This window comes from Alosa sapidissima, chromosome 16 (assembly GCF_018492685.1).
Source record: "Alosa sapidissima isolate fAloSap1 chromosome 16, fAloSap1.pri, whole genome shotgun sequence".
Taxonomy (NCBI): Eukaryota; Metazoa; Chordata; class Actinopteri; order Clupeiformes; family Clupeidae; genus Alosa; species Alosa sapidissima.
This window is the reverse complement of record NC_055972.1, coordinates 17,961,474-17,976,049: the sequence shown is the minus strand read 5'-3', so window position 1 is coordinate 17,976,049 and position 14,576 is coordinate 17,961,474. Positions and strand designations below refer to the sequence as shown.

The window sequence follows — 14,576 nt, the reverse complement described above, 5'->3', positions numbered from 1 at the left end:
CCAGCCCATTGGCACATCATCGCCTACTCCTGCAACGTGTGGGGAGGGCACACTTGGGTAGCACCAGCATGCTCATCCGCCGATATGAGAGAGGGAAAGAGAGAAGAGGCGGAGAGGAGAGGTGCCCCCCCCCCTCCCTTTCCCTGTCATGTTTTTAGGCAGAGGTTGAGTGTGCGAAGCACGCCACCATCCATTAATCTTGAGCCTGGCCTGCGTGTATATTAGGATGACAAATTTGGCTCTGTCGCCCCATCAGGGACTGGGACCGCATGTCAAAATGGAGGCAAAGTCAGGGAGCCTATGATTTGTGGGCAAGCTTATCATCACTTTTTTCCCCTCTCTCTCGTTCTCTGCAACATCTCTCTCTCTCTCTCTCTCTCTCTCTCTCTCTCTCTCTCTCTCTCTCTCTCTCTCTCTCTCTCTCTTCCTGCTTGGCTTTCCCCAGTGCATGACATTTTCACTCTTTTTTCTTCTCTCTCACTCAGCCGTTCTCACACTTTTATTTTTTTTTATGCTATCACATTTTTATATCCTCTCACACTTCAAACTTTTTGGCTGATGCTACTGAAATTCTAATTTTCTGCTTTTTTTTTTCATTCTTGTTTCATTTTAAACCCCTCCATTAATCACATCCTAAAATTATATGAGACTAAACTACAGACAAGATAATTTATTCTAGACAATTTTAGTACCATTTTCTTTCAGGTTTGTCCACGACATTGCCTTGCACATTTTAATGAAATTCTTCAAATAAAAAAAGAAAATAGTCACATCATGCAAGTTCCCTATTGGTGATTAAACCTGTGATCGAGTCAGTTGTATCCATTTGAACAAAGCACAGTCCACACAGAGACCAGAATAATACTTGTTTCCAAGACAGGCAACCTTGGCATGGCCCGTGTCAATTCTTGTGCTTCACATTTGGTGTTGCCCCCAAAACCTCTTCTCAATTGTTCTCTTTCTAACCTTGATGCTGTACTAAGGTCTTTCCATAATATGCTATCATGCTTACCTTGTGGCAATGTTCTGTTCTGTTCGACTGTGCACTGGAGAGGTCCCAATAGGACACCCACAGACTCCAATCTCGGTGTTCGGGGGTGTAGTGGAATTGAGGTAGCCCATTCTCATGACAGGTGAAGGGCTGCTCCTCTGGTCATTGTCACCCTAGTCATTCCCATATGGTCATGCCCTGCTCCCAGTGGATCACCTCACTTACGAGCAGACCCCCGCAATCAGCTCAGATTGGTGCAGAGGCCATCGGGCAGACGGGCGTCTCTTTTAGATTCGATTTCAGATAGCTCCCATATCAAGGCGTGGGGAAGGTGTTATATTCAAGCTAGCGATGAAGGGGGAGGTGGGGAGATGTGGCAGCAGGTACTTGAGTGCAGAGGGATTTCATTTATTGAGAAACGTGGAAAGGAAGAGGGAGGCAGGGACCAACCGGGGGCCCATTGTTGTCTGTGCATGAAATATCTGGACAGAGAGGATGTATACAACAGAAGTGCTTTCAATTATGAATAGACAGGTGCATTGTGGGAAGTGTCAGTGAGACCTACTATTTCATTGAGCTTAGGGCTATGTGTCTGAAAAGACATGGATGTGTGGTAAATAAGTCACAGCGTGCGCATGTAGGTGTGTGTGTGTACGTGTGGCGTGCGTGTGTGCATGTGTGTGTGCGCATGTGTGCGTGCGTGCGTATGTGTGCGTGCGTGTGTGTTAGTGTGTGTGTGCGTGCGTGTGTGTGTGTTAGTGTGCATGTGTGTGTGTGTGTGTGTGTTAGTGTGTGTGTGTGTGTATGTGTTAGAGTGTGTTGCCGCATGCTCAGGAGATATTTGTACAACAGGAAGATCATGAGCTAACAGCGTCCTCTGAGCCCCTGCAGCCACTCCGGAGGCTGTGGCCCTGGTTTCCTGCACCCTGGGGCTGCCAGACGAACGCACAAACCCATCTCCAGCAGGCCATGTAGGCTACCGCCCTCGCCGACACCCATTTAATAGCACCATGTTTCAGCAGGAAGAGGCGTTCACTGGTGTGAGAACAAGAGCAGGATATCTATACAAAGTTAAAGTCGACCCATATAGTGTGAAGGGGGAGAATTCTGCATTGCAGTACTCACTCATTCTTGGTACTTATTTTCACATAATCAATCTTTATTTCACCATGTGAGGCAACAGAGAGAGGAATCGTTTGATGAGTATGTCTTGAAACAGATGGTTATTCTATTCAGTGTGTATTCACTCCAATGCCTTTATATAAACCGCTGTTTCAGACTTTTTAAATCGATACTTCACAGGGTTTTATTTTTACTTTTGGCACAGTTGCTCAAGTACCAAGTTTCATACTCTGTGTGTGTGTGTGTGTGTGTGTGTGTGTGTGTGTGTGTGTGTGTGTGTGTGTGTGTGTGTTCATTTACAAGATGACAGTTGAGTTTATTAGCAACTTCCTGGCTGGCTTAGTGACTGTAACAGATTGCATTCAAAATAGTGCCTGGGTCTGTCATAGAAGAAATGTATTTTCAGTAGAAAAAAGAAAGGAAAATAGCAATTAAGCAGAACTCTTGACTATGCCTCTCTCACACACACACACACACACAGGTGTCAAATGTAAGGTTTTGCATTTCACAATCGAAAGGTATGGCTAGATTATTGTTTACTTAGTTAGATGGAAGTCTGATGGTCCTGGCTATGTACTTGAAGACAAAATCAATGGAAGAGTTCAGCTTCCCACCTGGGTTCCAGGTTTTATGCTTGTTTTGGTTGCACACGGTCATTCATAATGAGTGTCCCAGATTCCTACCCAAATGTTAGAAAGCATGAGAAAGAGAGGGAGAGAGAGTTAAAAAAATGTTTGAACATGATCAATGCCAGGAGGAGAAAATATGACCAGAGAGAGAGAGAGAGAGAGAGAGAGCTGAGTCTTGTGGGGAGAGGGCTCGTTGGCAAAGCCGAGCCTTGAAGGAGGTGCGGACGAGAGAAGCTGTCCCTTGGTGGCGTATGTCCCTCAAAAGCGGCCGTAATGAGTGGTGTGGGTGTGAGGACTGGCGCCGGAGACTCAGCTGTGCGGCCTTCTAATTAACGCTGATAAAAGTGTGCTGCCTATCGCCCCCTCTCTCCAGCTCCTTCTCCTTCTCTCTCTCTGTCTCTCTCACTTTCTTTCCCCAATGTCACTTTGTTCCGTCTCTCCCTCCCCTCCGGTCTGTCTACCTTTTTCTCTTTCTCTCCCCCCTCCTCACTTGTCTGCTCTGTCTCTCACTCTCGTCCTCCCTCTCTTTTTCTCTATATCACACCCACACACACCCACACACACACACACCCACACACACACACACCCACACCCACACACACCCACACACACACACACCCACACACACACACACCTCACACACACCCACACCCACACACACCTCACACTTTTCTCATTATAGAAACCTGGACACTTCTCTCGTCCACCAGTGCACCATGAATGTCTCTGGTGCACTGTGTAGTTAGAACCCTCCAGGGTTCTCTTGCTGCTGCACTAGTGTGAAATGTGTTCTGCGTGGAAATGTTACAGGGACCCACCACACACACTCACACACACACACACACACACACACACACACACACACACACACACACACACACACACACACACACACACGCACACACAGTAACACCTGACACATTCATCCACAACAGCTGATGCAACCACCGGCTCTCTGCTTGTTCATGTTCCCTCAATTTTTTAGATATATTTTTTTATATATTTCTGCCTTTTTTATTTTTTATTAATCTTTATTCCTTTCCCTTACTTTTTCTCCGTCAACATTATTTATGCTTCAAAAACAGTCGTTCACATAGAATACAAAACAGCAACAACTGATATATACTCATGGTAACAAAATTCACATCAAATTTCATGTTGAAATTCAACAACAGGCATTCAAATGAAGAAGCCAACAAAGGCCACTCTCTCAGAACAATCCACACATACTGTAAAGCAACGATGATATCAGTTGACACCTTGTCTTTACCAGGTCTCTGTATAAGGATTTACATGAAGCCCTGAACTTGTAATTTAGTATTCAGCATATACTATTGATATCTCATTTGAGGGTTGTGGAGGAACCTCATGAAATAGTCTGTGTATTTAGGGAATAAAGCTTATTCCCCCATTTTCATTTCATTTCTTCGGCTCATCTCTATTTTAGCAGCCTGTCATTGCGGCTCATCTCCCTCACAGGGTGTGTTAATCTATAAAATGGAAATCATGCTCAGGCAGCGCCGATGACAGCGAGTAGTGGGAGACAAACATTATTTGGAGTGGAACTTGTAAATAATTAGGGATTTTTTTAAATGTTTTCTCCACCCTTCCCTTCTCTCCCACTAGCTACTTGCTGCTGTGAGAAATTCATTAAGAGACTGTCATGGGACATGAGGCGCGTTTGCATACACCACTAACGATGAAAAACAAATCTTGTTTGAACAAATGTACATCAACAAACTATTCAGGATAGACTGGAAATGGCAAAACTGATTTGAGGTATAAGATTTTCATGAATACATGATCACCATGTGTTGAATGGCAAAGCAAATGATGTGCTAACTGCAGGTGTGCTTTGGAGGCTATCGCCTAGATTGGCAGTTAAACCTCTGTCTTTTAGGTAATGTCTGGTGTGTAAGGAATGTTTTTCAGCCTGGCTGTGTGTGCGTGTGCGTGTGCGTGTGCGTGTGCGTGCGCGTGCGTGTGTGTGTGTGTGTGTGCGTGTGTGCATATGAGTGTGTGTGTGTGTGTGTCGTTCTGTCTGTCTGTGCCTAGACACACACTGTGTGTGAGTGAAAGTGTGTATGTGTACTCCGCTCCCGCTGCAGTGGTCAGCTGAGGCAGAGGAGTTCTGCGCCCGGCTCCTGCCTACCTCGTTAGAGGGTGTTGTGCGCAGTGACAGTAGCCTGCCGGAAGATGTATGGCAGTTGGGAGCAAGACAGTGTCTGGGGAGTGAGACTGAGGCTCCAGACCGTACTACTCCCCCCCCCCCCCCCCCCCCCCCCCCCCCCCCTCCTCAACACACACACACACACACACACACACACACACACACACACACACACAAACACACCTCTCTCACACATGCGTTAATACTGAGCCTCCGGTCTAACAACAGCTGCTCAGTGTTAAATAAAGGAGAAAAGCCCTTTCTTTCCCATCAGGAGAGCAGATGGAACAGTCAGACTATACCTAACAGCTGTCTTAGCTGACCTTTTCATGTTTTATTGTATATACTTCATTTTTTAAATGTTTATCGTAAAACTTTTTCTGCATACAAAAGTGCTCAATTTGCACAGACAAATGAATTAAGTCTGACATAGTGCATAGCAGTGAATTGTAGGAAATATCCATTAAGAATGACCATACATCAGATTTACTTTATGCATGACTGGTGGTGGCAGATTGAAAGTAAAATGGTAATGGAGATGGGCTTTATAAACACCATTTCAGTAGTAGTACTGCTGAGGCATATGGAATCCATTAATAGGAGATGAGTTATACGAACAGTATAGGAGACTCACTCTCTCCTGCACTATTCATTTGCCACTCCATTGTGCTTGCTGGTCTAAATTATCTATTCTCTGTGACCCAGTTCAGTTTGATGCAGAAGTACACTTTTGAGACTTGCTGTATCCATATGTACTGAGAGGACTGCAGGGTTCAGATGTACCACATCTGGTGTTAAATTATTACTTTTTAATATCAGACGTATAAGCAATAAAACATTACTTCTTTTAAGAGGTATATAATGGATGTTAACATACTCTAGAGCTCATTTAAAACACTGTTACAAGATGTGAAATGTGTCTTAGTGTCAGCTCCATAGCCTATGGGACTTTGGTAAGATGTGTGCTTACATTTAGCTTATTAGGTAACAGGGACGACTATGAATATGGCTATGTCTCGCCATCGTTGAAACTTTGTGGCTTAGCCACTAATGCAGTTGATAGACTAACTGAGAAAAGGCAATTTCATTGTTATGAACAAATGTTATGGTAGCAGGATGTGAAATCGCCAGGAGTCAACACTGCCACAATGAAAGTTGTGTACTTGCTGAATGCTAATGTGGTGCAGTGAATGTTAAAAAAGTACAAATAAGAAAAGGAACGAAAAGTAACCTCCAGAAATAAGTCCTTCAAAGGTGCCTCACGTTGTTGAGCCATCGTTCTGTTTGGTGCAGACTAGAAAGAACCCTCCATTATCATGGACAAGACAAAGAGAAGTGCCACACCTTAGGTCTGTTATAGGTTCCATGTGATAAATGGCATGTTGACTGCAATAACAATCAGCAAGCAAATAAAACTGAAAGGCTCTTAGGTGAGCTGAGGAATACAGGACAGTCTCTTAAGTGCCTATCATGTCTCATGATAAGGTTGCCGATTAAATAGCCAAACAACCAGCCGAGCGAAGCGGCAGGCATCTCCACAGCCCATCACTGGCACAGCAAGAGCCTGAATGTTGACTTTTAATAAGTTGCCTCTGCAGACAGCTATCTCCCTGCTGTCTTTTGATGAATATCCAAAAGTTCTCTCGCTTCTTCCCACTGGTGTGTTGAGTGAGTTTCTATGGTAACGTGAAGTACAGGGTCTCTGCTGCAGTGCCCCCCAGGCTTTCTCCTGCAGACCTTGGGTTTAAAAAAAGACTCCAAACTGTTGGTACTACAGATGGCTTAACCTAGCAACAGTGCATGGAGTATACACAGCTGTATGTTATTAATTGAGCCTTTTCTCTTCTGAATGGAACATATTCACATTGAATTCCTTTCATCTGAAACATGGAGGTCGAGCATGCTTTAGTATATACAAAATAGTATAGTAAGAAATCTGGTGGTTTTACTAGGCGGTGTATGAATTGAAGGAGGCATTGAGATACATTGAATGTGTGGATCTATGAAATTCAAGGAATACATTTTTTCCCCTGTACAAACCCTACAGGGGTAAGTTGCCTCAGGTCATGGTCTTCCCACAATGGTACCTCTGCTCTAAGGGTCAATGAGAATCATTGGCAAGGGTCTTAGCTCTCCCAGTCAAGGTCAGTTTATACATGAATATATTTGACTCTCTTCCCCAAACATTCTCTGACCTGTAAATAACTAGGGGCATATTTCAACTCTGTTTTCCACCAAAATGCAAAGGTTAAGTTACATTGGTCACCAGCACATTTGCAACAGCATAGGTCAAATGAAACAGAAATCGGTAACAAATGCTAAAGCATTCAGAAGAGACTACGCCATCTAGAGAAAGCTTAGTTTGGGTGGAGGTGCTGGAGCTGGGTGATGTCTTCATCGTCCGGGTGACTTTCAGCCCATTTCCAAAGAGACGCTCCCATGTGCCAGAGAGCATTCATCATCCCAGTCGAGGGCTTCAAACAACAGAGAGCAGAGGAAGTAAAATCAGAAAGAGACAGCGTGTGTGTGTGTGTGTGTGTGTGTGGGGGGGGGGGGGGGGGTCCTCGGAGAGATACAGACAGGTCATCACACAGCAAGGTGTGTGAGATTGCTGAGCTGCCGGAAACCCAGCGGGACTCTCAGCTCAAGCACCATCCTCTCTGCCCAGGGCTGGACACACACACACACACACACACACACACACACACGCACACGCATATTACTCCAGACAAGGCGTTTTGGATGTGTTTACTTTGTTTGTTTTGCTTTTGTTTTGTTTTGGTTTAAATTTTCCTCTGTGCACTGCTGAAGAAAAGCCACAAGGCACTCACAACAGCAACTGCGGTCTCTTTCAAAGCAGAGCACTAATTGCTCAATGTGTGACCTCCACAGCACACAAGGAAGGAGCACCGGGCATCTCACACAGCAGACGGGCACTTTTGACTCCGACCGGTCTGCTGACACAGACGCAGGGGTCAGAGGAGGAAGAGCTTGTGGGTCGTGGGACAGAGTTAGTCGAGATTAAGAGCGAAAGGATTTTCAGTCTCCACAGATCAAGAGGGGAAAATGTGACAGGGTTTATACCGGACGTGTGAACTGACCTCATGCACCCGTCCTAGTCCTGAGGGCTTTTTTTCTTTAAATTTAGCGTTCAGGAATGATCGTAAATGACTCCAGTCATTCGTCAAGGTCAGCATCGTTTAATTCCTCCTGTCAAATTGAATTCTCTTGGTCGAAAAAATATGATGTGGAAAGATTTAGCCCCCGCTCTCTGTGCATTCCTGTGCATTAAGGGATTTGAGAGATTGATTTGAAATGCCAATTAGCCCGCATTCAGAAACACCAGCCTTTGTGTTGTCTTTGCCAGCACTTGTTTACATGGCTCTTCCCTACAAAGTCAAGCCTGAGGCTAGTCTGCGTGTTGCATAGCCCCTTTATCAACCGCCATTACTAGACCACCATTTGGGATGAGATGGTCATGCCTTTACTTTGTTCTGTTTTACGATCACACAGTGTGTGTGTGTGTCTGTGTTTGTGTGTGCGCGTGTGTGTGCGTGTGCGTGTGTGTGTGTGTGTGTCTGTATTCAACATTTTGGAAGTGATAGGCACCTTACCTAGCCGATCTTTCTGCCGAAATTCCTGTTGCGTTGCACGGTTTCTCCAGCTCTAAGCCAGGCCAGATTAATGAGCTGTTCCCCTACCTCTGCTTCGGCACTTTGGGAAGAGCAGGCAGATTAATGAGGCCTTCCCTGCCCAAGGCCTCTGCTTCAGCACTTTAAAAGCACTGGCAGATTAATGAACTCCAACCATGGCTCCAGTCAACTCTGTTTCCTAGAGAGAGAGAGAGAGAGAGTTTGTGTGTCTATGTGACGACATGCTTGTGTCGGACTTTTAGCATTCATCTTGGAGTAGAATGTCTGTGTCTGCCTCTGACTCTAAATCAGATTCTCAGCTCAGGGACAGAATGAGGCCGTGTAATGAATGGGAATATTATTCGGTACCAGTTGATGGTTCTGGGTGGGGCCAAAACTACATCAGAGTTTTGACCCAGTCCTCTCAGTCTGACCACTGCTCCTGGATATGGGTGTTATAACATTTAGTTTCACAGTGTTGGCACATCCATGCCAGTGAAAAAATGAAAAATAATTGTCACACTTTCTATAAATAGGGTCAAAGGCAGTGATTGGGGCTGTTGCCACAGAGATGAAAGTGTGTGTGTGTGTGTGTGTGTGTGTGTGTGTGTGTGTTTGTTTGTGAGTGTGCAGGTGTGTGTATGTGTCTGTGTATGTGTGTGCGCACCAACATTCAGACACCAAAATGAGGTCACCTCTTAATAAGCCAATAACATCACTCCGAATCATGACACACATCCCAACGAGCCCTACTTCCACTGCTGTAATCAGTGGGCAAGTATTGCAGTTGACATTCAGTCTGCTGTGTGCAGCGTCTGTGCCGCATCCGCCGCTAGAAATGAAAAAGGAGTCTGAGGGAGGAGAGACGGGTACCACTGACAGGCAGCTCTCCATCACTACTGCACTCTCCACAGCCCTGAGTGGCACTGAGAACACAGATGAAACATAAAACAGAGAAGACATGAAACAGAGAACTGTGTGTGTGTGTGTGAGTGTGTGTGTGTGTGTGTGTGTGTGTGTGTGTGTGTGTGTGTGTGTGTGTGTGTGTGTGTGTATATGAGAGAGAGAGAGAGAGAGAAAGGAGAAAGAGTGTGTGTACTGTATGTGCATGCTTTCTTTATCTGTATGCTGTGTCAAGAGAGAAGAGGAAGAGAGAGAGAATATGGTAGAGTGTGCAAACAAAGTCAGTGTGTTTGTCTTATACAGAAAGTGCAGTGAGAGATCGAGAGATAAGGGGGGAGTGTGTGTGTGTGTGTGTGTGTGTGTGTGTGTGTGTGTGTGTGTGTGTGTGTGTGTGTGTGAAAGTAAGACTGAGATGTAAAAAGAACGTGCATGGCAGAGGGATAGGGAGTGTGTGTGTGTGTGTGTGTGTGTGTGTGTGTGTGTGTGTGTGTGTGTGTGTGTGTGTGTGTGTGTGTGTGTTTATCGATTCCTGCACCTCTGTCTGTCAGTGGCGAGTGCCAGGATCCCCCGCCAGGAGGAGAAAAAAAAACAAATCAAACAGGCAAAGTGATGGATGTGGCACTCCTGGATCCACTGGCTCCGCCATCTGGACAGCCGACACTGTATATCAGCCTCATGCACAGCAAATTAAATTTACATCCGCGCCACTTCCTCAGGCTTGTGGATGCACAGATGTAGAAAAAGAGAGAAAGGCCCCCTCCACCCCACTCCCGTCCTCTGTCGTCTCCTCTATCCATCATTAGTCACACTCTTCCGTCTTATGCCACTTACCTGGGCAGCAGGCAGGGACAAGTGTTTTTAGAAGACCCTCCACAACATGCCGTTAGTCAGAGGTGGCCGACCCGGCTTCAGGAGCTGAAAGTCCTACCACTTATTCCTTTCTGCTGTCTGCAAAGGTGAGATCACAAATCACAGTCTACCTGGCTGAAGAGTTGTGCTAATTGGAATCAGTTGGTTACTGAATGTGGCTGGAATGAAGTCATGGTAGGACTTTCTGAAGCAGGGTTGTCAGCCTTTAGAGATCTCACAAATCTTCAAAAACAGGCTGCACTGCGCTCACTTAGTCATGTATTACCTTTTTGAAGTAAAACTACAGAGGACTAATACAACCTTATTTAATAGGAGTTGCCGATGTCTCCTTATTAAAAAGAGTGTTGTTTGTGTACTGTATGTTCGGTATTCAGGCACTAGAAGACAGTGTGTCTTGAGAGGATGAGGATAAGAGTTGTGTCAATAATGGATGGAGAGTGGGGATATTAGACAGACAGACAGGCAGGGAGATAAACAGTCCCTCTGCTGGGTAAAAACGCCTAATATTGTTTCTATGCAACTTGTCCCTCTCCTAAGTAGGTTGTGTTTGCTTCTTTGCTTAACATGCCCACCTCTTTGTGTCTTCAGACAACGGATGACCAGGTCGCTTCAGCCGAGTGCCCGAGCGACAGCGACGACGAGGACATCGACCCGTGCGAGCCGAGCTCAGGTGGGTTAGGTTAGTCATCTCTTTTTTTACTACTTCTCTCTGGCTGTGTCGCTGTCTCTCTCAGTGGGTCTGTCCATGTGTCTCTCTCAGTGGGTCTGTTGCTATGTCTCTCCTTGTCCTGTGTGTCACACACTTCCTGCCATGGCCTCGTCTCCCCTATAGTACACCGCCTCAACATACACCACTTCACTCCCCACTCCAAAGAATGACCAGAATACTTGAGAGAGCCCTGTGAATCCAGACAAGCTCCTCCAGTCCACGCCTGTCTTATTTTTCTCCATTTGTCCCATACCCACTCAGTCTGGAAAAATAAGCTCCAGCCCCTCTCCACAGAAAGAACTCTTTCTTTCTTCCCTTCCCTTTCTCCCAATTTGTTTCCTCTCTGTCCTCACAAGAGACAGAGAGGCGGGGCATGATGATGGTGGGGCGAGGTCTGGACAGGCTCAGCCAATGCTGGATGGCGAGCTCCAAACGCCTCCTCTGATGCCTCTCCAGCGTCAAGCAGCGCCTAGCGAATCCCCGTCGTTATTAATTATGCTCGGCAGCGAGAGAGAGTGAGCAAGAAGGAGAGAGAGAGGGGGAGAGAGAGAGGGAGAGAGGGAGTGTACTTGAACGAGTCGAGCTCTGTTGTCTCCATCGCACACAGGCGCTCGCGTGTTGTTTATGCAAGCTGATTACACTTGACGTGCACGTTAGGTGTGTTGTCAGTGCTGTGTACACTGCTCTCAAGGAAAACAACAACACCACCACCATTCCCACAGCCCCCACACACCCCCTCCAAAAACAAAAAACACCCACCTCTTGCAAGAGTTACCTTTTTATCCCCCTCACTTTGTTTTTGTACGAGATGGCACACCACTGAAGTGCAACAACCAGTCAGTATGCAAACACATGGATGGAATGACAGGTAGAGAGAGGAGAGAAGGAGCTTATTTTGAAAGGGAGCTAACAGAAGATCAGACAGACAATATGTTGCGTTACATCAAAAGCTTTCTTTCTTTTTAAGCCCCAGTCCAGTCAAATATGCTGTCTCCATGCATTACTAGCCCCGCCTGAGACTTCGCAAAGAGAATGGAAACCCACCAAGACACACAATATGTATTTCAAGGCATGTACATAAGAAATATGAGCCGGATTAAAAGATAATCAGTTTATCCCTCTGCAAAGCACATCTTTTTGAAAGATATGTATTTTGGTGAGACTTGTGCACACAAACGCAGGGACACTTGTTTACTCGGCGTTGGAACATCCTGCATACTGATGTAATTGTTTAATTAGCATTCACTGTGTAGATGAAGAGATTTATTGAAGGGGTATCATCATTAGCATTTATCATGTACTCATATAAATGAAATATAAGCTCACACTGTAGTGAATTTGTACATAGTTTTATGTACTGTAGATTACAGTGCACTGGAAACATTGTACGGATGGTGGCTTTGGAGAGGGCCCACTCCACCCATGGTCGTTTTAGCAGTGAGAGCAGCCACAGAACCAGATGCTATTTTATGAATGCACTTTTGACTGAGACAGCTGGTCCTTCAAAGGAACTGTCAGATTATCCTACAAATTCTGTAAACAAAACATCAACAAAGGCCTGTTATGATAAGCCATGGAACTATTCATGAATACATAAGTACTGGAAATGTTTTATGTGTCTATGTGTATACATATGCATGCATGTTAAGTGTCTTCTTTGTGCATGTAAACTGTGACATACTTTGCTCCAGTGTTTTCTGACATGTGTGAAGGGAGAGTTAAGAGCTTTCAAGATGAGACACAAACAGGCCTGGGGTGGCAGAAGGAAGCACAATTAAGAGGCACGACTTAAGGCCTCTCCCTCTGCGTTATCGATCTGGCGGCGGCAATGAAGCCTAGACTAAATTAATGTTGGCCCCTCGGCTCTGCAACGTCTCGTCGGCCATCACCGCAGACTCTGTCTCTGTCGAGGAGGGGCGGGAAGAGCAGGCTTGGCTGATGAATGGTGTTGTGCGGAAATCACACCCCACCACCACCACCACCGCCACCACCACCCTCTTAACGCTGATAGACAACCAAGAGTCATCTCCATGAGTGATGGAGGTGGTGAGGACAGAGGGAGTTGGTGGTTAGGGGCATTACAGTCCGCCTCAAACTACAGTCCACCTCAAGCATCTGTCCCTCTGTCGCCATGTGATGTGGTTGTTTACCACGTCAAAAAGTGGAGAGGTGTCTCACAGCTGTGTTCTGGTCAAGGTCGCCAGCATGCCCAAATAAACAACCAAGCGATAGACAAAGCTGTAGATTCACTGGAAACCCCCGGCAATAAAAGAAACGCTCTTCCTTTCGTGAGAGGGAGGAGGAGAGAGCATGCTCAGTCCAAAGTCAGTGTGATTTGACGCTGTCTGTGGGAGCTGCCATGGCGACAGCTGTCTAGCACCACATCCTGATTAATATCTACATTCAGGGCCACTGTCACGCTCAGTGGAGTGGGCGACGCCGCGCGTGCGATGGCTCAGCGACGCGTGAAGGACTGGGCGCACCGGCCGCCCGATGCACTGTGAGTGCAGAGCAGGTGGCTCAGGTTACCCGCAGGCTTCCAATCCCTCCCCAAACATTCTGCTGAAGTGATCCTTTTTTTCCACAGAAAACGTGGAGAGAATCTCTCCTCTGAACAGCACCGACAAGTGGGCCAAAGTCATGACACTGCTGCTGACTATTTCTCTATCTCTGTCAGAGAAGTTGTAGACTTAAGTTGAAGGGTGGGCACTGGATTCTGGCAAAATGTTGTCGAAATGTCGGAACTATGTTTTTTTTTATTATTATTATGTTTGTAACTTCTACTGTATTTACAGAGCTAAGACTGTACAAACACCAAACTCCAGATGTTTTTTGAATGCACAGAACAGCCAGCTAGAGGATGTTGAGAAGAGACATTAAATTAGGGTTTCAGATCAGAATGATGGACTCTGGGTATGAATGCTAAAGTATGGGACATTGCAGGCTGAGACTCCTGATGAGGGCATGTGCAAGAACACTCTTCTGATGGCAGAAAAGGAGCTTCAGCCCAGCTCACTCTGCTCACTTCCTGAGTCCATCGAGCCTCAAGGTCAGCGCAGCGTGCCGTAGATCATGGCAGACTCCTGGCGTGGCAGCGCTATCAGCGATCGAGCGATATCGATCCGGTCCTGCTTACTTATTGCCATGCTTTATTTCCCCCCTGCCGCCGGACCCGTGGCAAGGCTCTGCACAGCGTCGGGCTAATCTTCCAGCAAGGCCCAGATTAGATCACACTGCAGTAAATTGAATCTCAGCCTCCACCACCATCACCTGCCTGCCGTACGACCCTCATCACCCCCCCCACACACACACACACACACACACACACACACACACACACGCACACGCACACACACAGACACACAGACACTCCCCCACTGTGGGAGACCTGTGTTGTGGGTTTGGGCCTGTCTCACAACTGTCACAGAGGGTAGGGAGATGGAGTCACAGGGTGGATGGACAGTGCTTTGGCATCCGAATATCTGCCCAACCCCCCCACACATAGACACACACAAAGACACACACAACAAACACACACATAGACACACAC

The 14,576-nt window shown here is 46.3% G+C and overlaps 1 protein-coding gene across 1 annotated transcript in view; it reads left to right on the top strand.

Annotated features, from left to right (window-relative positions):
• The window catches only part of LOC121685278 (neurexin-1a-like), a 278,292-nt gene that overhangs the window by 251,594 nt on the left and 12,122 nt on the right, over positions 1 to 14,576 (top strand). The window contains 1 exon segment of the mRNA XM_042065720.1: positions 10,906 to 10,987. Within this exon segment, the coding sequence (XP_041921654.1) occupies positions 10,906 to 10,987 (82 nt within the window).